Source organism: Hyaena hyaena, unplaced genomic scaffold, assembly GCF_003009895.1.
Source record: "Hyaena hyaena isolate Hyena2069 unplaced genomic scaffold, ASM300989v1 scaffold_375, whole genome shotgun sequence".
In the NCBI taxonomy this organism is placed as follows: Eukaryota; Metazoa; Chordata; class Mammalia; order Carnivora; family Hyaenidae; genus Hyaena; species Hyaena hyaena.
Genome location: NW_024081006.1, coordinates 295,926 through 321,078, shown reverse-complemented (window position 1 = coordinate 321,078; position 25,153 = coordinate 295,926). Strand labels below are relative to the sequence as shown.

Sequence of the window (25,153 nt, the reverse complement as noted above, 5' to 3'; positions counted from 1 at the left end):
GAGGGGGCAGAAATGTGCCCGTGAATGTCTTGTTCTAGGGAGACCGTCAGCCTGGGTGTGACATTCTCAGGATACCTCTCTGCCCTCCCGGCTCGCATTTGGCACCTTGGGAGGCCAACATCTCCTCCAGCCCCTCTTGTTGGTCGGACGTTGATGATGCCGGGGCAAACGTGACTTTCCCTGAGGCCAGATGTGTGGTTGGCTACAGGCCAGCCTGGGTGCTCCTCAAGGTGAGGAAGACTGTGCTTCTCTAGGACACAGCAGTGGCCACGGGACACCGGAGATGTACCTTGCTCTCACAGTATTAAAGTAGCCCTCACAAGGAGTCTGGTGACGGGCGACCTGAATGACCACCAGGTTCTAGTTCCCACGCATGGCCCCTGAATCATGCTGATAGCAGAGAGTAATGTTCCTTATGGGCTGAAGGTGAAGCCAGAAAGAGCCTAAGATCTGGAGTTTCTTCTTTATAAGCCAGCATTTCTTGATATGTGCTCTTCCTGCCATGCTCCTTGGCAAAAGAAGTTCTGTAGCTCAGTGTGTTTAAGAAACATGCATGTTGTAATCCTGTTAGAAGATCATGATGCTCCTTAAAGGAGTCAAGGTTCTGAAAAGGTCTGTAGTAAGAAACCTCCTTACTTTACCTTGGCATTTCTCAAATACAATTTAAGAACTTTCCCCTTGCTTTTTGTCCTTCCCAAATACCTATTTATATACCACCATTGCCAATCACAGATTGTTAGCAACAGCGGGGTGAGTCTCCTCTCTTTATACAGTGAGTTCCTAACATCGATTGTCTCCTAATATTGCACACAGTGGCCACTGCCCTCAAGAGTGAAGGACTTTCTTGATTCCCCTAAAATAAGTGTTTATGCCCAGACACATGGTGTAGCAACTGTGTTTCCTAATCCTCAGCCAGACCTCTAAAGACTGGGAAATCTGGAGCAGGGCAATTTAAAACTCCCTCCTCTCTTTTGTCACTCCAGAAAGACATGTGCTCAGCGCCTCTGTCATTCTTCTTGCTTTTTTAATAACAGACATGGCAATCTTCTAACACGTAGTCAGCAAATTCTAGGTCATTGGATTTGTTGACAGCTGTGGAATCACAGATAGCGTTTGCTCTGCTGTCTGGGTCCGTCCCAGCTTATCTGACCACAGTCCTTTAAAAGGACTGGTTTCTTGGGCATGTCCCTCCTTTTCTGCTTTCCTCCCTCCTCCCACCCTGCCCTCTGCCATAGTTGTTAATCACATCTTCAAATATATTGGCTTTTTCAGCTTTGATTTCTCATTCTTTAATCTCTCCCCTATAGTCACTAGCCAAAAGTGGCATTTTATCCTTAGCAGTGCTATGGAAATACAGTGTCAGCCACCCGTGTAATTTAAAGTTTCCTGGTAGCCAGGTTTAAAAAAAGATAAAAACAAAGGTGAAATTAATTTTAGTAATATGTCTTATTTAACCTAATATATCCAGAATACTCTGTTTTCAACTTGAGATATATATATATTATATATTATCGATATATACATAGATAGATATAGATATATATATAGATATATATATAGATAGATAAATATATTTTTTTTACAAATGACATCTTTGAAATGTGTCTATTTTATACTTGTATCACATGTCAATTTGGGTGCTACATTTACTAACAGTTAAAGAGAAATGTCCTACAAAATAAAGTTCTGTAGGGGTTCCTGGGTGGCTCAGTCAGTTAAGTGCCGAACTTCAGCTTGGGTCATGATCTCACAGCTCATGAGTTCGAGATTCGCGTCAGGCTTTATGCTGACAGCTCAGAGCCTGGAGGCTGCTTTGGATGCTGTGTTTCTCTGTCTCTCTGCCCCTACCCCACTCACACTCTGTCTCTCTCTTAAAGATAAATAAACATTAAAAATTTTTTTTAAACAAAATAGAGTTCTGCGTAACAGAAAAAAATATTTTCTACTTCTTCAGTTTTTAAATTTATACTGAAGCTAATTGGGATGCCTGGGTGGCTCAGTCAGTTAAGTGCCTGACTCTTGATTTTGGCTCGGGTTCACTGTTTGGTTCGTGAGTTCAAGCCCCACATCCAGATAGTCATTGACAGTGCAGAGCCTGCTTAGGATTCTCTCTCTGCCCTTCCCCTGCTCATGCTGCCTCTCTAAAAATAAATAAAATTAAAAAAAATAATAAAGTTAATTAAAATTCAATAAAATAAAAAAATTAGCTCCTTAGTTCAGTAACCACATTATAAGTGCTTGATAGCCACCGTGGCTAGTGGCTACTGTCGTGGACAGCATAGAACTTTATTTTGAACAGGTTTGGTTCTCCATGTTTCCTAGTTGACTAATGTGTTTTTAGCTTGGATTAATTTGGTTTTAGTTGACACAGAAAATGTGGTTATGAGTCTTATCAGCCACAAGGAGCAAGGAGCAAAATATCAGTATATAGCATATGTAGTATAATTGCAGAAAATTTTTCTTGTGGAAAGATCTAGAACACAGTTTGGAGCCAAGTTCACAGCCTTTTAGGAATATATTTGAAAAATTAAATTTCTAGTTATAATATGAATTATTAATTTAGTTGTACCTGCATTTTTAAAAATAGGTATATAAATTTGGAAATAATACTTTCTTCTCCATGTTTACATTTCAGGAAGCAATTTTATTCCTATGTTTTTCATGCATCTTTGCCTTCAGTGTCTTTATCATCACCAGAGTGACTTTTTGGGGCATCTAAAATAAGGTTTCAAGCTCATCATATGTACTTTCATCCAAATTGTTTGGAATTCAGCACTTTAAAAATTCATGAGTGATGCTATCACTAGAAACTATGATAAGTCAAAAATATTCATCTAACACAAGGATAGTTGTTTTTCTTCTTATCCAGCTCAGATGTGAATGAGAAATCTCAGTAGTGCAACCCTTACTCTGCATTGACCTTTTTAAAAAGTCTCTTTTTATTAAAGATAACATAAATACAGGAGAAAACATAAATCGTAAGTGTACAGCTCAGTGAGTTTGCACAAAATGAATGTACCTGGGTAACCAGCACCCAAGTCAAGAAATAGAACAGCCCAAAGCCTTCCTTGTGGCTGCTCCCCTCATTTCCCCCTGCCCCCTCCCCAGAGATAGTCTCTGTCTAATTTCTAACATCACAGGTTAGCTTCATCTGGTTTTGAACTTTATATAAGTGGACTCTCTAGTAAACGGCATTTTTTCTTCAACACTCAACACTCGTTGAGCTCCATCAGTGTCCTGGTAGTTTGTTCATTTTCATTTGTGTATAGAATATTTATATCGCATTTTTAAATGCACTCTTTAAGAAGCATGCTTGGGGTGCCTGTGTGGCTTAGTTGGTTAAGCATCTGACTTCGGCTCAGGTCATGATCTCATGGTCTGTGGGTTCAAGCCCCACACACAGCTCGGGGGCTGCAGCCTACTTCAGATTCTGGTTCTCCCTCTCACTCTGCCCTTCCCTCACTCATGCTCTGTCTCTCTCAAAAATAAATAAACATTAAAAAAAATTAAGCATGCTTATTGCAACACCCAAGATTTTGTCTCATGCCATAGGAATCATTTTAAATTTTTGTTCAGTGTATTTCCCTCCTCTTAAAAGGTTAAGCCCATCAGATGACTTTAATAAAAGTCCCAAACCAGCTTGGATTAATGTGTTTTCCCTAGTAAGCATTTTATTGTTCAATACAAAGTGACAGAGAGTCCTTGTATTGTGAGAGACTTTGTAAAATTATGTCAGTGTGTGAAGTAATTCCCTCTTTCCTGAGAAATAACATTTGGGGGTAAAACCCAGGATATATCCAGGAGATACAGCAGGTGATTATGTGTGGGGCTGTGTATTTCCCCTTTCAGCCTCCTGTGGAGGGGGGGCCATCATGTTGTGGTTATTGCATATTGATTTAACTCTCAGCAGGGGAGATAATTTGTGTGGCCCTTCCTCCCCCTAGATATCTGCTTGGCTAACTTCTTCACTTCCTTCAAATCTCTGCTCAAGTTCACCTTCTCAGTGAGCCCACCCATCCTGCCCACCATTTTTAAAAGAGCACCTTATCCCTTGCCACTCCTCAGCCTCGTGATTCCCTTTACTCTTCTCTGTTTCTCTTTTCTGTAGGTCTTTTTGCTTCCTAGAGAGATTTTTACTATTTTTACTTAGTTATTCTGTGCATTGTTTCTTGTCTCTTGTTTCCATGCCAAGAAAAGTGTAGGTCAGATAGCAGATGCTTGGTGAATATTTATGGAATGAAAAAGCGAAGCCCATGGATTTCTGAGGCTTGAACAGTATCAGAATTGTGTAGACAGATGCTTTCAGAGGTAACGTGATGAAGATAAAGTAGACAGACGTTCATACATTTTCTTTTTCCTGTAACTTGCAGTAGCTTTTTCCAGCGTTCAGGGTGTTTGAAACCTGTTGAGCAAACCCTTTCTGGAAGTGATTTGTAAAGGTTATATGTCACCCATTTCTACCTCATACTTCTCTGCAGACACGTTTACAAATATGGAAATTGCTATTTTCACCAGGAAAGTTTCCAAAGTGGCATTCATGCATATATATGTGCATACATATATCTTTCTTTATGAGATGGAACATGTTTTGGGTGCTAATTATGCACCGTCAGTGAACACATGTGGTAGCTGACGGGTTCACAGCACAGGTTGAACTTCCCCGTCTGCGTTGTTCAGAGGTGCTGAACGTCCACACTCGGTGAGACCTCCTGTCTGCCAGATTTGTGTGGGAGCCGGCACAGACAATGAATGTGGGAACTTGGACCAACCTCACGGCGTGTGGAGGCTGGGATGTCTCATCTGAGAAGTGGGGTTTTTCCTGGCAGGCTGTTAGGCTGACTGCTGTATCTTTCCCTGAAACCAGAAGGTTTCACTTTTATTGCTTGAGATTATATGGGATCTTTTCTGAGGGTCTTTGAGAGCCAGTGCGACAGGATTACAACCCATGTCAGGTTTTCCCCTTTCTGCCTTTGGGAAGAATTCCCAGTCAGAGAACCAGTCCCGTTAGGATTAGTCAGCAGTGTTGAACATGGGTGGGGAGGGATGTGGAGGGTGGGAAGCACTTGGACACGAAGTACTCATTTATTGAAATTGTCTTGCCTTCTCAAGAAGAACTCTGGAAATTTAAAAGCCCAATTCCAGAATTTTCTCCTGATTCCAGTCAAGGAAACCTGCTGCTTAACCAAGAACAGTCATTTGGGCAAGGCACATCCCTTTCTTGAATTCTTTGTTTTCTTCTCTGTCAAAGGAGGCTTTTGCACATTGATAATCTCTAGTATTCTGTGATTCTATGGTCAATCCGCCTTTTGATTTATTTCTCCCTCATCAAGGAGGCTTATTTGACTAATTCAGGTTTATGATGTTGGCATGCTGAATTTTAGCTCCATAACATCCTCATTCTGTAAGTTTTCCTGGGCTCATTTTAGTATTCCCTGTGCTCTTTAACCAGTAGTTCAGTGTTTGTGGAGGAATAACTTTTTTCATCTTGCCCCCTTCACTAATAACTATGATTGAATTGGAGTTTAAATCAGGGCTATTATTTTTGTACGTTTTTTTTTTTCTTTTTTTAATATTGGAAATAAAAGTTACCTTCTAAGATTCCAGTGAAAAATGATGTTGTGAGGAAAATCCAAACTTTAAATGATTCGCTTGTTGGATCACTTCTGACTTAAGTGTTTACAGGACTAAAAAATAAGATAGATTGTCACTCTGTGGGTGGTGCTGTGATCTGTACAAGTAACACAAGATATGTATATTTGGACAAAAGGCTGAAGTACTGCCATAACCAGTTATTACACATCTAGTCTAAGCAGTAAGTGAAAATAGAACCAAAGTTTCCCATCTAATTAATTACTTCCCAGTTTATATCTTCATTCTGTTAGCCTTATAGTAGTATTCCTCCGTATTGAAAAAGTAGTTGGTGGGGGGCGCCTAGGGGGGCTCAGTCAGTTGTCGGATTCGATTTCAGCTCAGGTCATGATCGCATGGATTGTGGGATCGAGTCCCGTATCAGGCTCTGCACTGATGTCACAGAACCTGCTTGGGATTCTCTCTCTCTCCTTGTTGACCCTCGTGTGTGCGCTCTGTCTCTCTCTCTCACTCTCTTTCTCTTTCTCAAAATAAATAAATAAACTTTTTAAAAAAGAAAAAGGTAGCTGGGGATGATGGGTAGGTAATTTGATGGAGTGTTAGGAATGGCATATTGGTGGAGGTAGCAGGGTAGGAGGTAGTGGGGTATTTTTTAAAATTTTTTATTTTATTAAAAAATATAAAAATAAATATTGTTTCTCCAGTTTTATTGAGATAATAAGTGACAATTTTATGTAAATTTAAGGTGTACAACATGATGATTTGAAATACCTACATATTGTGAAATGGTTACCACATTAAGATTATTTAACATGTCACTTCATGAGATCTGAAACTTTTTTCTGTGGTGAGAATATTAACATCTGTTCTCTTAGCAAATTTGAATTATACAACATGTGCAGTATTGTTAACTATAGTCACCATGGTGTGATTACATTCCCAGAACATACTGATCTTATAACTGTACATTTGTGGCCACCACTTCCCCATTTCCCTTACCCACCCCCAACCCCTGGTAAGCATCATTCTACTCTGTTTCTGTGTGTTCAACTTTTTTATGTTTCACATATAAGTTCTATCATACAATATTTGTCTTCTTTTACCTGACTTACTTCACTTAGCATAATGCCCTCAAGGTCCATCCACGTTGTTGCAAATGGTAGGATTTCCTTCTTTTCAATGGTTGAGTAATGTTCCATTGTATACATATACCATGCTTTCTTTTCTTTTTAAGTTTTTATTTATTATTTATTTATTTTGAGAGAGAGAGAGGGAGGGAGTATGTGAGCAGGGGAAGGGCAGAGAGAGAGAGAATCCCAAACAAGCTCTGAGCTGTCAGCACGGAGCTTGACGCGGGGCTGGAACCCACAAACCGTGAGATCATGACCTGAGCTGAAACTAAGACTCAGACACTGAACTAACTGAGCCGCCCAGGCACCCCCACAATTTCTTTAAGTAGGGATGTTATTGGTTGAGTGATAAGGATGTTATTGGCAGAGGCAGTAAGGATATAAAAGGATTTCTTTTATAAAGAAACCTTCTTCAGAGAGGAAAAGGTCAGGATATGGAGGATACAAGGAGTAGAAATCAAAAGAAAATACCTGAAAAGATGGAGAAAACTTTAAAAGAAAATATTTAAATATATTCCTGGTAGGAATAAAGTTAGTTTTTGTTGGAACTCTTTATCATTCAGTTGGTATAGAAACTTTTATTTCAGTGACTTCCCGTTTTGAATAAGAGATGTAGCTGCTACTCTGACTACCTTCTGAGACACTCCCCAGAGGGCAATGGATGATTCTCTTTATGACACCTTAAGAATAACACAGATGGATTTTTTTTCCTGAGCCTCAAGCACAGAGGTGTCTACAACCCCTTCCGACTCTGATGGTGCCCAGAAATGTGGGCATTATTCTGTGTCACTCCTGAATAGTAAAACATCATCATTAATTCACATTCTGCACATTTGTAACTTGTGATAAACAAGCACTGAGCTTATGTTTGTCTGTAGGCTCGCTCAGCCGATTAATAATGTAAGGCACGCTGCAGGGGCAATGCTTACCTCAGAGTACCTGCTAGTGCCAGCAGTTCCGAGGCATCATCACAAACTGAGAAGCTAATTACAAACTGTTCTTACCTCTCTACTAAAGCATATCCCTCAAGGCCCACTCCTTGGAAGTATTTGTGTTATCCTTGCTTACATTTATGCATATTTGAGAGTGTTGCTAACTGCATCCTTCATAAAGGATGTAGATTTTACTTTAAGAAACTACTGTAGCACACTACAGTGTCTTCCCATGGGTATGAGTTAGTGAGGATTGCTGTATTTTAAGAGGATGTATATTGCTGTGTAATGAACTACCCCAAAATATAGAGGTTTAAAACAACAAGTCTTTTATTTTACTCACAAATCTACAACTTGGGCAGGATTTGGCAGAAGTAGCTAATCTTCGTTCCACGTAGTATCAATGGGGGCAGATTGGTGGTGGCTGGGAGATCCACTTTCAAGATAGCCACTCAGCATGGCTGACAAGTTGTTGCTGGCTACCGGCCTCTCCACAGATTCCTGGACTTCCTCAAAACGTGGTGGCTGGGTCCTAAGACCAAACATCCCAAGAGTATAAGGTGGACATTCATGGACATGCATTTTTATGACCAGGCCTCAAAAGTCACATAGCACCCTTTTCACTTTACTCACTGGTCCAAACCATCACAGAAATCCATACTCGTTCAAGTAGAGGGGCATAGACCCTACTTCTTGATGGGGGAGTGGCGAGGTTCTAGCAGACCATTTGGAATAAGAAATACCGTTGTGGTATAGAACGTATAATCTGTACATATATGAATTCAGACATGCTGTGCTCATTCTACTGGGAGAGTACTTTGAGACCATGCTAGGGCAAATGTGGAATACATAAAAAATAAAAAGGAAGGCAAGAAGTGGAATTGAGTACTGAATATAAGGGTCATTGGACATTGAAAATAATTCTTAAGTGGAATTCTCAGCAGTTGTAAATGCAAAGCTCCGTCCACCCCCCTCAAAATAAATCCTATTTGTTACTCCAAGAGATCACATATCTTTGTGAGATCTGAAACTCTCTTAAATCATTTCCATCTTCCAGAAGAACCATCCCAAGGTTCTCCAGGGTATTTACAAAGGAACAATAAAACATTCATTTCTTTAGAACATTGTAATGAAAACCATCCCCAAGTACTTAGTTTAACTGCTTTGTTTACCATGGGGGTTTCAAATGCCATTAGGACCGTGTTATATTTTTGTTGGTCTGAAGTCATGGGAATAGAAAAGGATTTTTTTTTTTTTAAACAAGAGGTAAAACTAGGATAGCACTTGTCCAACCACACCATCGCAACATTTTGTGAAAGTGCATTTCATTAATGTTGTGGAGGCCTATGTAAATCAGGGAATGGAGAGGGGGGAGTCACAAATACTGGTTGTTAAAGCAGTGTGGTGTGAAAGGAAACATCTGCTCTTGGTTAAAGTTCTTCAAACTTATGTTCTTTTGCCTCAGTCATTTAACTGTGGTGCTGATATTTGAGTTCCATGAAGACTCTAAAACCGGTTTTCCAGACCATTCTCAGGAGTCTTAATAAGACTTTGAAGTTCTTTGCCCCTCACCTATAATGCCAGGGTCACTGGCATTACCAAAGTATAAAACCGGGGTTTTCAACCTCAGCAGCTCCAGAATTCTGAATTCTAGCTGATTTGTTTCATTTTGTTTTTTTAAAGAAACGCGTGGTCTTGTGTTAGGTAGTTTCTTTAAGAAAGAAGGCTCCAAGGAATGCCCAGTTATGAGCCATTTTTTACCTTCATAAGAAGTACTGATATGAATAATTGTTTGTTGCTGTATTTTTTCTTTTGCCTGAGGGGAAGATTGGCCTGGTTTGCTAAGAGATGGACTGGAAACCCAAGGGCTACAAATAATTTTAACAGTTGCTTTCTTAAGATGTACCCCTGGACCTGCAACCCCTTAATTTCTCTAGGCTTCAGGCTAGGCTACAGTTTTTTTCACTGTTAGATGAGTAGCAAATGATGTGCAGATTTTCAAAATCTCAAATGAGTGTTATTTGTAAAACAATATTGGCCCCAGATGGATAGTTCCTGAAATTGTAGAGTCAAAGACATTCCACTTAGAAGTAACCTGAGATGCTGTAAGTTTCATTTCTTTCCTATCCTTCCCTTTAATTGCATTTAGTGAGGACTTACGAAGTACCAGAAACTGTTTCAGACGCCGGGGACGTAGTAAGGAACAAAATAGACAACTTTCCTGCCCTCACAGAGTTTTCATTTAACTGGGAAAAATACTAAGTTGGTAAGAAAACATTTGGAAATAAGTGATATGATGAAAATTAAGGAAAGAGTTGTCCTGAAGTATGTCTAGGTGACCATTTTTAGACTGGGATTTTAGGGAGGGCCATACATGGGATGAGAGGATCCTGCTAGCAAGGAGAAACCCATCATGGGGAGGCTGGGTGGAACAGCATTTCAAATAGAGGGATCTGCTTAGACCCCAAAGGGAGGGAACTTTGAATGGTCAAAAAATGGAGGCTGGAGAAAGTAGAGAGGTCTGCACAAGGTGTGGGGGTGGCCTCCCAGGGGGAGGACAGGAGCGCTGGCTAGGGGCAGAAGGAGGGATGACAGGTCAGCACAGTGTCCTCACTTGTGGTCTAGATGGAAGACCTTAAGTCTTCCTTGTTGTGACCCTGCGTGGATGGGTTAGATTTCACATTGTGGGAGGGGCCAGGCAGAGGAAGCCAAGGATGTAATAGCAGGAGCGTGATGGAGGAAGCAGACCGCATGTTGGGCCAGAAAAGATGAGAAAGAGGTCATTCGAGTCGTCTTTAGAGCAGCTTCCTGGGTCTTCACTGCTGGTCACGTTTAGGTGACCATATGCCTCGGTTTCCTTGGACAGTTCCAACTCATCCTTGCCATCACCGCATTATTACTAATGGTTTCACCTTTTGCTTTCAAAGGGTTCTTGTTTGGATGATTGCCAATTGTTTAACACATCAGAGTCTGTTATATGTCCTTTTAGTCAGCAGACTGCTGTCTCTACTTTTGGTCTCCCATCCACCTCTCACTCACATCCTTTCCCAGGCAAGAGTAGCTCTTCATGACCTTTCCCACAATCTCTGCGGTGACTCCCAGGCCCCCAGCCACTCTTTTTGCCTCCCGTCTGCTCACTTCTATTACCCCCTGCCTTGATTCATACTACATCCTGTGGACAGATTAATTTTCCTTGGGACAAATGTTATGTCTGACACCGTGATGGTACCTCTGCCTACAGAATAAAAAGTCTAGACTCTAAAGATTCAACACTCTTCCTGAGCTAGCCCTGGTATTTCATAATATGGATTAGAGTATAGGATATAGTATAGACAATGTAATGCTGAACAGTATAATAGGTAGGAGTCTGGAAACAAACTGCCTGGGTTTGAATGCTACCTTCCATTTACTAGCTGTGTGACCTAAGGCAACCTGTGCAACCTCTCTGTGCCTCAGTTTTCTAATCTGTAACACAAGGATAAAAAGGAAAATCTTCTATCATTATTATTATAAAGATTAAATGAGTCAACCCACATAAGGCCCTTAAAATAGTCGGTGGCATAACAGTGAGCACTCAATAAATTTTAGGTTTTGTAATTATGGATTTTCTGTGCACGCATACTGAACACTTGCTCTTCTCTACATAATTTATGACACTTTCTTACCTCTTCCTGTTGCTAACCTTTGTTCCAACAATCCAGCTATATTGCTTCCATGGGAGCTACCCTGCCTGTGGCCAGAGCTGAGTGGCCCAGAAGTGGATGCCTGGCCTAAGCTGGACCAGTCAGAGCCCTTTCCTGGGATCTTTTGCAGTGTGTTACTAGGAAGTTTGGACGTTCCATCTCTAGTTGCTAGACTGTAAGCAGAAAACTCAGAAGCTGGTAATGATTCTACTTCCTGGCACACAAAGAAGATATGCGCTAATTAAGAAAGAAGAATGATGCTAACAAAGAAAGAAAAAGGAGGGACAAAACTTGGAGAAAGTTTCCTGACTGAGCTGAAGACATTGGCTCCAGGTCTTCCTAAGGTCCAACTATGGCCCTACTCCGCTCTCCACTTGGCTGCTATTTGAGATACCATTGAATCATTCGTCATATACAGGCCTTTCCTTGTGTACCACCCTTTTGCATCTTTGACTTAGACTTTTGACAATTTGGGGTCTTCTAGTGGGTTGGTTTTTGGGGGCACCAATAGCTCATTGACAGTCTTTGAGGAATAGGCATTAAACAGAACACCCTCCAAGTTCTACTGATTTCTAACTCTCGTGCACTATAATTTTGATGAATTGTGAAATTATAGGTACCCTTTAAATGAAAGGAGTCAATAAACACAGATAATGAAGGCCAATAAACCTCCTTTTGTTAGAAACGCCTGCCCTGAAGAGAGCCACCAAAGGATGGATCCATTCTCTACTACCACCAGCACACTGGGCTCCACCTCTCTCTTTTGTTTTAGGGAATTTTAGGCTTCTGAGTTCTTTTAGAATTTTCCAAGCTTCCCACCAAATCACCACTAATAGCAGAGGAGAATAAAGGCACCTCTTCCTCCCCAACCCCAGCCATGCCAGGGACTTTAAAGGCAAGGGGGTGGTCCCTCAAACTGAGCATAGATAGTTTGAGAAGAATTGAACACATTAACTCTTTAGAGTCTCTAAGTTACCCCTTGAGTTGGACGAACACATATTAAATTGAAGAGGGCAAGGATGGTGCCTGTTTGACTCACTATTGTTTCCCCAGCTCCGAGTGTGTAGCACATACTAAGGTATTGCATTATGGGATGAATGAGTGGGTATTATTAACCCCATTTTATAAATGAAGCTATATGCCTCAGACTTCTTGTCCAGGGCTCATTCTAAGAGCTTTCAGTCATTAAAAGAGAAAACTACAACACCAGCAGGTTTATATGCTAATGGAGCTAAACTCCCAGCAGTGCTTAGTAAAGGTTTCAATTTCTAAAGCTAAATGTTAACACATCTGGACTCAGGGCATCTTCAGACTCAAGCTAAAACCTGTGCTATTTTTGAACCTTTCTTTTCAGAAAGCTGTTCAAGAGTTTAGGTGACAAAAGATGAGAAGAGTTGTGTGTGTCTGATAAAATATTCACAGTAAAGACTCATGTGTAACTGTGCAACTCAGAACAGCATTTTTGTGCTTGTCCTTGACATAGTGTATGCCTCTGTAGGTTCCCTTTATATTTCGTAAATCCCCGAAGACTTTAAAATGTCAGCTGTCCCTGAATGGCGGCCCATGAGTTATTGGGGAGGGTCAGAGTGGACAGTGGTCTCATCTAGGGTAAATTTAGGGTGTGTGTGTGTGTGTGTGCGTGTGTGTGTGTGTGTGTGACAGAGAGAGAGAGAGAGAGAGGGTGAGAGGGACAGAGAGAGAGAGAGTGTCTTGGTCTTTTCCCTATTGTTATATGCCTCTGAAGTCATTGTTGAAAACTGTTTCTATTATTCAGCATTTAAAAAATTTTTGTTAATGTTTGTTTATTTTTGACAGAGAGAGAGACAGACAGAATATAAGTGACGGAGGGGTAGAGAGGGAGACACATAATCTGAAGCAGGCTCCAGGACCTGAGCCATCAGCACAGAGCCTGATGTGGGATTCGAACCCACAAACCATGAGATCATGACTTGAGCCAAAGTTGGACACTTAAACCAACTGAGCCACCCACGCACCCTCTATTATTCAGTATTTTATATGATTTATTATGCTTACAATAATGTTTATTATTATGCGATGTTGGAGATATTCTATATCTGCACTATCTTATACTGTAGTCACTAGCCATGAGTGGCTATTGAACACTTGAAATGTGGGTGATGTGCCTGAGGAACTGAACTTTTAATTTCATTTATTTGAATTAATTTAAATGTAAATAGTCACTCTTGGCTAGTAGATACCATATTGGGCAGCACAGCTCTACATTTTTAAAACTTCAGTGAGTTTCTGATTTCCAGCAGTAATTAGCTAATGAATTATAGCCATTCCATTAACTTCATCATAAAGTTAGAAACTGTCTATAACTTGTAGAAGTGAAATTTACCAGTTAAGGATTTACCTTCCCTCATTTCAAAGTGTGATGGGGAAATTTCCTTTACCTGGACGGCAGTGGCCACTGGTAACCTTCTTGCCATACTTCACCCTCTCCCCTGGGACCTTGAGTCAATGCCAAATGAACACTTATTTCTTTTTTATTTTTTTTTTAAATGTTTATTTACTTTTGAGACAGAGACAGAGTGCAAGTAGGGGAGGGACAGAGTGAGAGGGAGATACAGAATCTGAAGCAGGCTCCAGGCTCTGAGGTATCAGCACAGAACCTGACGCAGGGCTCAAACCCACGAACCATGAGATCGTGCCCTGAGCCAAAGTTGTACATTTAACTGACTGAGCCACCCAGGCGCCCCAAATCAATGCCAGATTAAGTCCTAGTGGTCTTGTTTCTATTTTGGGCACATGCTCTTTCACTGCCCTTTGGGAGCTCTCGGCCATCTCTTCATTTCACATCAAGTCACATTTAGATTTAAAGACTTTTATCAGCCTTCCCTGTGCTATCTTATACCCTTCACTCCTTTTTCCCTGTTTTCCTCCTGGATTTGAATTCTCTAGAAAAACAGACCTAATAGGATTATCTGTCTCTTGATTGATCTATCTGTAGGGAGAGATACTGAGATTGAAATTGATTGGGTTTAAGGGCCTTGGGAACTGGCAAGTCCAAAACCTGGATGGCGTCCCGCCAGCTGTAGGCTCAGGTTGAGTGACGAGCCTGAAGGTTGAAAACTCAGGCGGATTTTCTATGCTGTTGTCTAAAGGCAGAATTCCTTCTTTGGAAAAAGTCAGTCTTTGCTTTTAAAGCCTTCCACTGATTGAGTGAGGCCCATCTGCATTATGGAGGGTAATCTGCTTTCCTTATAGTCAATTGTAGATGTTCGTCACCTCTTTAAAAATATCTCTACAGCAACGTCTAGACTAGTTTGACCAAGCAACTGGTCATTGTAGCTTAGCCATTTGACCCATAAAGCCATGGCAGCTCTTTCACTAGATTCAGACAGAATTGTCTTTGCCTCTGACCCTTCACCCACGCCATCTGGTATGGTCTGTGGGCACCCCAGTTCCTACTGACCTGTCAGCAGAGGCTCGTTCTGCTCCTTTCTCCACGTGACGTATAGCTTTCGTTTTCACAAAACCCGATCCACGTTCCACTCGTCTGTAACTGGTTTCATCCTGACGGATCCTTGTACTCCAAAACACAAACACGGCACTAGGTAGAATGCAGGTACCCCCCCGCTTTTCGAGAGTTCATGTTATGCAGCCTCCCTGTACAAAAACCTCCCTTAGTACCTGTTTCCACCAAGTGGAAGAAATCCGATGAGGTTTTTTGCTTTTATGAAAAAAGGCAAAAGGCAAAAATAGCATTCAGCGCTGGTTTTGCCACAAGCCATTACAGAGGCAGCACGTACCATAGGCAGCAACAGTGGCCCCACCAAGCTCCTTCCCCGGGGAACTACGCTCAGCATCTCAGCATCCAGCCTTCATGGCTTTGAACCATGTCTGTGAACATCTGTGCTTTATCTCGATTTATTTTGTGCATCCGTTAGCAAAGTGTGTCCTAAGCTGTCAGAAAAGCTTAAGAGAGGTTATTTTTTAGGTCTAGGAATGGTCAGAAATTTTTCCATAGATTAATGGTAATTACTTTTTCACCTCATGCCATTCTGGCTTATAAAAGTTTCTGTAGGAACAAAACCTTGACATGGTAGAGAAAACCTATATATACTTGAACTTATCTTTAGCAGCATGGTATTCATTTTGAAAGTGGAGTAACAGATTCTACATCTTAGTTTTCTGCGACTAGTCCAATGTCATGGTTTTTCTTTTTTTTTCATGAAAGCGATTCTTTAAATAGAAGCTCTAATTTTTTACAATGAGTTGAGATTTTTTTATAGAAATAAGTCTTTAAAAAGGAAAAAAAAAGATATTTTTCACTTCATAATCTCTGATTGCAGCTTGGGAAAATAGAGTTAACTATCAAATTTGTGCTTACTCATTGCAGAGCAGCTGAATGAAGTCTTAGACCAGTTGAAAATGGTGCTATTTAATTTTTTGCTGTCTAAACCAGCAAGGGTTATTTCCTTAAGTATTGCGGGTGTGGTGGTTCTTAAATGAAGCAGAAATAAGAAGGTGGATGAAGGTGTGTTTCAGTTTAAACTGGTATCTTGGGCACAGACTGGATTACATAAAGTAGAAGAAGTGGTCTCATTAAAGGAGCATCAGGTTGGATTTAGGATACTGAGTTGAATCCAGACTTTGCCAGTAATTAGCCCTGGGTAGTTTCGCCAGTCACATAACTGTCTCAGACCCAGTTTCCTTTTCTGTCAAGTATTTTTTGGGGGCCTAAGATCATGCATTTTTAAAGTTCTTTGTGGAAGAGTTGTACAATGTTAACAGCTATTGTTTTAATAATCACAGTTCTTGGAGAAATTTTATAGGCACACATGTGACAATCTGCAGGGAATTCTGTAACAAGGTGCCCCGGGTGGTCATGATTTGATCTTCCTCATTGATTTCACTCCATGCTCAGGAAGACTTGGTGTAGCTTAGAGAACAGTGGTGTCCAGCAGCAGATGATGAGTACCTGAAGAAAGTTCATCTTAGATGTATAGAGAATGGGGGCGCAATTTCAGAAACACTGGGAGAGAAATCTGGCAGGATGTGGTGCACAGATATACAAGGTTAGAGAAAGGCAAGAGCTAAGGAAGATAGATGCCTGCGGCTCCAGGTGGAGAGCTGAAGGCAGTGGTGGACCCAGCACCTATGATCATTGGCTGTGTAGGTTTGAACTCCAGAGGAAAGTCATGGCTGGGGAGTCTGAATTTGGAAATAATTAACATATAACTAGTTACAACTCTCTCCTCCAAGTGAGTAGAGAAGGTTACTGTGGGAGTATAGTGTGACGAGACCAGGTGGCTGAGGGTGAACCCCGAGGAACAGTAATTAGTGCCCGCCATTAGTATGCTCATGAGATCTGCTCAAGAAAGGTTGTGAATGAACAAATGAATATATGAGTAAACGAGAAACACATAGGGATCAGTTCGGCAAACATTGTCACATGACTTCAAGAGAGAAAAAGAGAAAAGAAAGTGCTGTCCTAGAGTAAAGAAGACTCAAGGCCCTTAGGGTCTAGCCAAATATTGATCTTTATAAAATTGAAATGTGGTTCCTCTGGTTAAAAAGGACTACTCCCCCTTTCTGGTAAACAATTTGGCAGGCTGTATCCAGCCTTTGAAAAGTTAATATCCCTTGATTCATTAATTCCTCTTCCAGGAATCCACCTGAAGGAAGTAAGCGGAACTGCAAAGATTCATGCACAAAGATGTTTCATATTCCTGAGACGTGAACTTTTCTGGAAGGGCTGAGGATGGGGGAGGTGGGGTGGGGTGGGGAGGGAGGCATTTAACTTTGCCCTCTTTTAAGAAGTTTTGATTACTATGCAGTACTATGGTGCAGGATATAAAATTTTCATTAATGTTTAAGATAAAAGATGAGCATTCAAAGAAATCTTGTGCTTTGCCCTCAGGCCTCTATTCTCCTCTGCTCTTGGAATTCTTTAGTGGGAAAGGTGGGGGATATGCTGGCCTGCAGGGCTGAGTCTGAGTCTTTTCTGGCATGGTATTTGGTGACATCCATCACATGGCCCTTGTGATTGATACCCAGTTCACCCTCATTTCTGGCTTCTCCTGTCATGATCCAGAAATATTCATAGAAGTTACTTCAGTACATCAGGCTGTTGCATACTATCAAGTTTTTGCCCATGATGATCCTTCTTTCTCTTTACCTGCATTACTATACTGCCTTTATGTCACCTACCTGGTGAACTCCTATTCATCCTTCAAAACCTCTTACAGATTTGGTCCCCCAAATAGATATTGTTGAGCATAGGATTTTGGGGGGAAAATTGAATTGAATATGTAAGGTGAGAGATACACACTCCTGATTCTGTCACACTCTTTACCTCTTCCTACTGTATTACATTATTTCATTTGTTATAGCCCTGACCAGGCAGAGACTTTTCCGCCTCCCCTGCAGGCAGAAATAACCACTGTCATTTCTATACCTTTATATCCATTCCTACATTTAACATGCTCTATGAGAAATTTTTGGAATATTTACTTTTTTCAATTATAAAAGTAATATGCAGGGGTACCTGGGTGGCTCAGTCAGTTAAGCGTCCAACTTCAGCTCATGACATGATCCCACGGTTCATGAGTTTGAGCCCCTGTTTGGGCTCTGTGCTAACAACTCAGAGCCTGGATTCTATGTCTCAGAGCTTCAGATTCTATGTCTCCTTCTCAGCCTTTCCCCAACTGTTTCTCTCATGTCTGCATGCGTGTGCGCTGTCTCTCAAAAATAAACATTAAAAAAAATTTTTAAAAGGTGCCTGGGTGGCTCAGTTGGTTAAACGTCTGACTTCAGCTCAGGTCATGATCTGGCAGTCTGAGTTTGAGCCCCGCGTCAGGCTCTGTGCTGACAGCTCGGAGCCTGGAGCCTGCTTTGGATTCTCTGTCTCCCTTTCTCTCTGCCCCTCTTCCACTCAGGCTCTGTCTCTGTTTCTGAAAAATGAATAAATGTTAAAAAATTTTTAAAAATTTAAGTAATATGCATACTCATTAGATAAATTTTTAAAAATTACACACTATTAGAAATATTACTTAGCTGTCATGATACTGTGTCTATAAAATTTAGAATCTTGATTTTTTAAAAATTTTTTTATTAGAGAGAGAGAGCATGTGAGTGGGGGAGAGGAATGGGGAGAGACAGGAGAGACAGAGAGAGGGGGAATCTTAAGCAGGCTCCACGCTCAGTGGCTAAGCTTGGAGCCTGACACAGGGCTCGATCCCACGACCCTTGGATAATGACCTGAGCTGAAATCAAGAGTCAGAAGCTCAACTGACTGAGCTACTCAGGCACCCCAGAATATTGATTTTTTAATATAACATTATAAAATAAGCTTTTTTGTGCCACTTTATTGTAATTGTTTGTCAAAGCTGTTTACAGTAGTTAGTTAGCTGAATCTTCTTGGAAGTCAGGATTCCTATTTTGCTTTTTGTTTTTGTTTTTTAATTTTTTTTAGTTTTTGTTTATTTTTGAGAGAGAGACAAACTATGAGCAGGGGAGGGGCAGAGAGAGAGGGAGACGCAGAATCTGAAGCAGGCCTCAGGCTCTGAGCTGTCAGCACAGAACCTGATGCGGGGCTTGAACTCATGAACCATGAGATCATGACCCGAGCTCAAGTCGGATGCTTAACTGACTCAGCCACCCAGGCGCCCCGAGATTCCCATTTGTATTCCCAGCACCTAAGTGCAATGTTGGTCTAGACTGGTGTTGGGACTTAATATAGTTGAATTCGGGAGCTGAAAAATTAATTAGTTTCCATCTCTACCTTCAAGGAGCTCATTCTGGGAGAGGAGACATATATATTCAGTCATTATTTAATGTATTCATTCATTCCACAGATACTTACAGAGCACCTACCATATGTCAGAATCCACCAGAGACACAGCAGCGCACAAAACTCCTAACTTCATGAAATGCATATTCTAGAATAGTGATCTCAAACTTTGGGGTCCATTGGAATTACCCAGAAGGCTTTGGGCCCTATCCCCAGAGGTTTTGATTCACAGTTTCTGAGTCAGTGAGGCCTGAGAATTTGCATTTCTGACAAGTTCCCCAGTGATGCTGATGCTCTTCTCACTTTGAGAACCCCTGGCATAGAGGATAAGTTTGAGGTACAGTAAGGCAAAGGAATATGGAGGCCCAGTTAGTTGGGGGAGAAGGCACATGTCTGATTAATGCAAAGCCTCTCCCAATTTCCAGTCTCACGAAGGAGAGGCCTGGGATAATGCCCTGTGTCCAGGTCCTCATCTCCTTATTCTGGCTGCCTGTCAGCAGTCTCTGCAGGATCACAGAAGCTGAGGGCCGATGAGGAGAGAGGGCAGAGCGAGAGTGATTGTCAGGAGTGCCTTCTCTGTGCCCGCCCTCCGGCACACCTGCCACATGTAATGTCTGATCTTCAGGGCAACCGCAGGAGAAATGGAACTCCCCTCCTTTTATGGATGAGAAAACCGTGGCCTAGAAAGCGACGTAACATACTCTGGTTCTAGAGTCGCACATCTGGAGCTCCATCCAAGCCAGGCCTTTCTGCCTCCAAACCCCGTGACTCAAGTCGTCACCAGCCTATGGTTGAGCCCTCAGTGGGACCAGCTCTTAATACTGCAGCAGTCATAGCTGTTTTGTCTGTGGTGAGACGCCCGCAGCAGGGGCTCGGTGCGGGGGGGTGGGGGTGGGGGGGACAGGGGCAAGGCCGGTGCCAGCAGTGTACCCGCTCCTGCAGCGTGGCGGCAAACGAAGAGGCTCAGACGCCGTCCATGGAGGAGAATGCCACACAGCTGAAACGGAGGCGTGCAGCTCTGTGGGGAGCTAGCCCCCCGTCCTGCCCCTGGGAGCTACCCCTGGGAATTGTTAGGAGTATTGTCTCACAGCTGGAAATGGTGTCAGTTCTGTTTTCGTTTACTTCTGCTACAAATGCCGTGCCCCGAGAATGTGCATAATGCGTTCAAAACTTTAAAAATGCCAGTTTCCAAACCACTGGGAAGAAGCGTTGGCAAATAATCTGTGAAATTATTTCACAGACCTTTAAGACCAGAACAGGCCACCTCACCCACTGCAGTGGGAATTGGGGAAGTTAGTGCTGAAGCGGCCCTAACGCGCTGCGTCGTACTGCCATCTGCTACAGCTGTCTTCAGTTACCTGGTTTCTGTCATGTGAGCGCCACACGGAAGGACCTTCAAAGATCTGTGCTGTAGCACAATGTCCTCGCCTTCTATCAAGGGTCAAGAGTATGTAAATGGTGTAAGAAAACGTGTCTTCATTTTCTGCAAAACTAAGGAAGACACATTTGACTCCCCAGCTCTGCAAGAGTCCTACAACAGATTTCTCTGTTCCTTGCCAGCAAATTATGCTTGTCTCTTTTTGACCTGGCACGTTTCCTCATCTCATTTAAGGATTGTAAAATCCATGGCTCTCCTTGTGTTACCAGGAAGCTCAGCGCGACCCTTCCTATGCGGTAGCTTCCCTAACCTAAGGTTCTTTGATAACAGTTATCTCCCACTCTTTTCTTTTAAAACTTCTGTTATCTGTGTCTTCTTTTAGAAGCTTTCCAAAACAACTTCTAAAAGTAGGCAGCTTTCATAAATTAATGGGCAAAAAAAAGAGGTTTTCAGACTAGGAAGGGGTGACTTTTAAGTTTTCTGTTTAACTTTTGAAGGGTGAATTGAGGCAACAGTGCATGTATGTGTGGACACGTACATGTCCGAGAACACTTGATGATGCCTTGAGAGGTATCCACTTGGTCTTGTGATTAAGAGAATGAACTTGGGTCTGAGTCAGACCTGGCTTTGAACCTCAGCGACTCACTGCTTGCTTTATGCCTTTAATGTCTCTGGGCCTCAGTGTCCTCATCTGAAATGGAGATAATGATACCATGTGGTGTCTTTGAAGGGTTAAATAGACGATTTATGTAAAATGCCTAGTACCGTGCCTGGGACATAGTAGATCTACACTAGATAGTAATCCCTACTATTGTGGTCATTGTTTCTAGCAGAAGCTAGAAAGACTGGATTGTACACTTGTAACTGCTCTAGATTGCTCTCTAGAATATACACTGTTGAACTAAAATGACCTTCAGCTTAAAGTTAGGGCGTTTCTTCCAAGGAGGGTGGTCACGGCTTGCTTCTCCCTTAGAAAGAGTAGCTCCATGCTGGTGTTTCTTACTAATTCTCAAATGACAGTGGATGATCACTACAGAAGCCTCAGGATTTTCTGAGGTCATCCACTCAGGGGTTGGTGACTAAGACTGACACAACTCTTAGGTCTTCACTTCCTGATTTGTCTGTAAAATTTCGGGAGCATCCTTGCCCAGGGTGCCCCTTAAAGCCGATTTTCTAGTTTGGGTCAGCTCTTGCTTGATTTTATTAGACTACTACTTTCAATTTTTCTTTCACATACAGCTATTAAATTCAGTCACCTGGTATCTGTCAGGAAGGGGAGAATTAAAGTGCCTTAGTACTTTGTGTGGCCACTAGCCACCCCCCATCTTGCAGGCTCAGGAAGTGAGAAGCAAGTTACCTGTTACCTAGACTGGATGGTGTGGCTGTGCCTTGCAGAGTCATGTGACAGCCGAGCAGCACCTGAGGGCCCAGCGTGGTGTTCAGATGCCTTGGGGTTCGGCGGAGCACCAGGGAGCAGGTGTCTGTCCTGCTGTGGGGAGTGTGCACAGCAGCCTTCACACAGTGATGATTTCCCCCACCCCCGCCCTTCTCTGCCAAAACAATTGTTTAAAAGAGGAAGCTCTTTGGGTCATAAAATGTCATCTGGTAGTTAGTATATGGCTATATAGACATACAAGATTATACAGTAGCCTGATTGGCAGGAAGTAGGTGATTCATCAGAAAAAAAAAATAATGAAAAAAATAAACTCTTACTGAAATGAACTTCCTCTTTCAAACTTTGTTCCAATTCATCCTTTAGAACCTTTTTGCAGCTTCTTAGAAAAAAAAAAAAATAACCAATAGGGACTAATGCAATTTTTCAAAGAGAAGTAATCCCAGCCCTATTTAGCCATGTGCTTCATAATTTTTTTTAATGTTTATTTTTTTATTTTTTGAGAGAGAGAGAGCACACAAATAGGGGAAAGGCAGAGAGAGAGAAAGACACACAGAATCTGAAGCAGGCTCCGGGCGCTGAGCTATTAGTACAGAGCCCGACACGGAGCTCGAACCCACAAACTGTGAGATCATGACCTAAGCTGAAGTCAGTTGCTTAACCGACTGGGCCACCCAGTCTCCCCCATATGCTTCATAACTAAAAGGAGCAAGCCTGGTGCTGTCTGTCCCCAGGCAGGCCAGGGTTAGGGTGTGGCCAGTGCCTAGAGGGACATTGAGAGATTTCGTTCAGACTGAACTACCCTCAGGGGCCTCCAGTGAAGCATTTAGGATGTTGCACGTGTCCCCCTTTGATAGAACATCCTACTCACTTGGTCTCCTTCATCTTTTTTGCCTCACAGGTCCAGGAGGCTGCAAGTCAGGGCCTGAAGTTCGTCGGCGTCATACCTCAGTACCGTTGCCCCGCGAAGTCAGCAGGCAGCAGCCCCCCAGTGGGCGCCAGAAGTGCGGAAAAGGAGCCCGGCAGGTGTGAGGATAACGAGAACCCAGGTGCTCCAGCGGGGATGGATGGCAGCCCAGAGCCAGGCCAGGGCCCAGGCGGGGAGATACCCGTCTCTGAGCAACCATGCCTGCCCTCAGGAGAGGGGGACGGGGCAGAATCTTCTCCACACAGGCTGAGTAAGACTCTGGATGGGCCGGACGGTGACCTGCTGGCAGTGAGCGAGGAGCCACCCTCAGGAAGTAAGTATGTCAGCACGGGGACTTTTAACCCACTTAAAAGAGAGGCTAACACCTTCCAGTAATCTCCACGGCATTTTAGGACAAAGAAATGGAATTAGAGCAGAGAGACAGCAGGCTATCCAACAGGAGAAACTTCATCAAGCATTTTTCCAGGCCTCCTGACTGATGGCTTACTGAAGTTGTAACTTCCGGGAAAGCAGAACCACACGAAACTGACTTGCGTTTGCTCTGACATGTCACGTTCCAAGTAGATTCTAGAACTTAAGGGATTTTTGCCCCATGCTCTTGCGTTGCCCTTGAGTTACCCTGCTCTCAGCACAGGAAGGGTTAAGATGCGAGGCACCAGTGCAGAACGTGTGCTCCCTTTTGGTCCACTCGTTTTGAATATCTGCCTAAAGAAGGAAATCAAGAAAGCCAGTTAAGGACAGATTGTGCAGGAAACTGGTGATTCAACTCACTAGGCTGTAAACAACCCGATTTCAGGGACTGTGTATAGTTGACAAGTCAGCAGCTTGGAGAGAACACCGCCAAGAGGCCACCAATATGTGAATCCTCTGAATCACATTGTAACGGCCATTAGAACATGCATTTTAGGTTGGCAGATTCAAAGAACAATACAACAATGATGGTAGTAGCCGACATTTATTAATTCTTCCTGTGTACCAGGCCCTGCTCCAGTAAGCATTTTACATGACTGATCTCTCTTAATTCTCCCTATAGGAGTGTGATGTAGGTGAGCTGTATTACCACTGCCCATTTTACAGCTGAGTAAACTGAGATTTAGAGAGTAAATCTTCACCCAGGCTAAGAAATTGGCAGATCTGGTCTGTGGACTTATCTCGTTAGACCTCTCTACTCTAATAGACTTATAAGCTTTACTGAGGCCCCCAGTTTATGGTGAGTGAAGTTTCTCTCCCTTTCCCTGTAATCCCCTTTCTTTTTCTTCCTCCAAAAAATCTAGCGTCTAGCCATTTCTAAGAGCCAGGCTCTTGTGTGAGCTGCGTGGCCTCTTCCAGCCTTCAGAAGATGCACTAGGAACCAGCAGTGCCAGGAGATCCCCAGGCATTTGGAGGCCTTTCTGGGTCATCTTTCTAGTTGATGTTATTATTCATTTCCTGATTCTTGAAATTAGCCTCTTCTTAATGATGAGGAATAGTTTAGGCTTTGAGAATCAAGAAAAAGGTAAACAGTTTCTTTTTTTTTTTTTTAATTTTTATTTTATTTCTAGGAGAGAGAGAGAGAGACAGTGTGAGCAGGGGAGGGTCAGAGAGAGAGGGAGANACAAATGAGCAAGAACTATTTCCTATTTTCCCATTCCAATGGAACTTTTTTTTTTAAGCCCGGAGAGAAAACATTGGTATTCTGATAATCAAGGATTAATAAACTTTCCATAAAGTTATAAAAGGGCCAAACAGTAAATTTTTTTTTAATGTTTTATTTATTTCTAGGACAGAGAGAGAGAGAGACAGCATGAGCAGGGGAGGGTCAGAGAGAGAGGGAGACACAGACTCTGAAATAGGCTCCAGGCTCTGAGCTGGCAGTCAGCACAGAGCCCGACGCGGGGCTCGAACCCACGAACCGCGAGATCATGACCTAAGCGAAAGTCGGACGCTTAACCGACTAAGCCACCCAGGCGCCCCAAACAGTTTCTTTTTTTATATTAAGTTGGTACATCCTGAAAAGAAAATAGTGGAGTGGGTCATTCTCGACTCACTTGCAATGTTGAGTTAGTAGGAGAGACTGGCACTGCCTTTATTCTGGGATATGTTATAGCTGTTGTTTAATTAAGTCCTGGATCCTTCTTAAATATGTACGGAAGCAGGGCTTTTCATCCCTGGGACTTTTCACACTGTTTGAGGGAGACTTCTGCTCCCTCCAGAGTAGCCGAGAGCACATTCAGACCCTGTGTGTGCCTCCTGATGAATGTCTAAGTCTTATTCCAGAAACTTCCATCTTCTCATTGTGGTTGGGCTGTATGTGTGTTCTGGGGGAGCCTCCTTGGGGGAAAATACGAGAGCAAGAGTTAAAGGCAGGCACAGCTCCCC

The 25,153-nt window shown here is 42.5% G+C and overlaps 1 protein-coding gene across 2 annotated transcripts in view; it reads left to right on the top strand.

The window, feature by feature from the left end:
• Nucleotides 1-25,153, top strand: part of RFTN1 (raftlin, lipid raft linker 1) — a 204,102-nt gene that overhangs the window by 118,927 nt on the left and 60,022 nt on the right. For both annotated transcript variants that reach the window (XM_039250580.1, XM_039250581.1), the window contains exon 5: nt 22,769-23,108. In XM_039250580.1, coding sequence (XP_039106511.1) covers nt 22,769-23,108 — 340 coding nt within the window. The remainder of the gene's footprint in view (nt 1-22,768; nt 23,109-25,153) is intronic.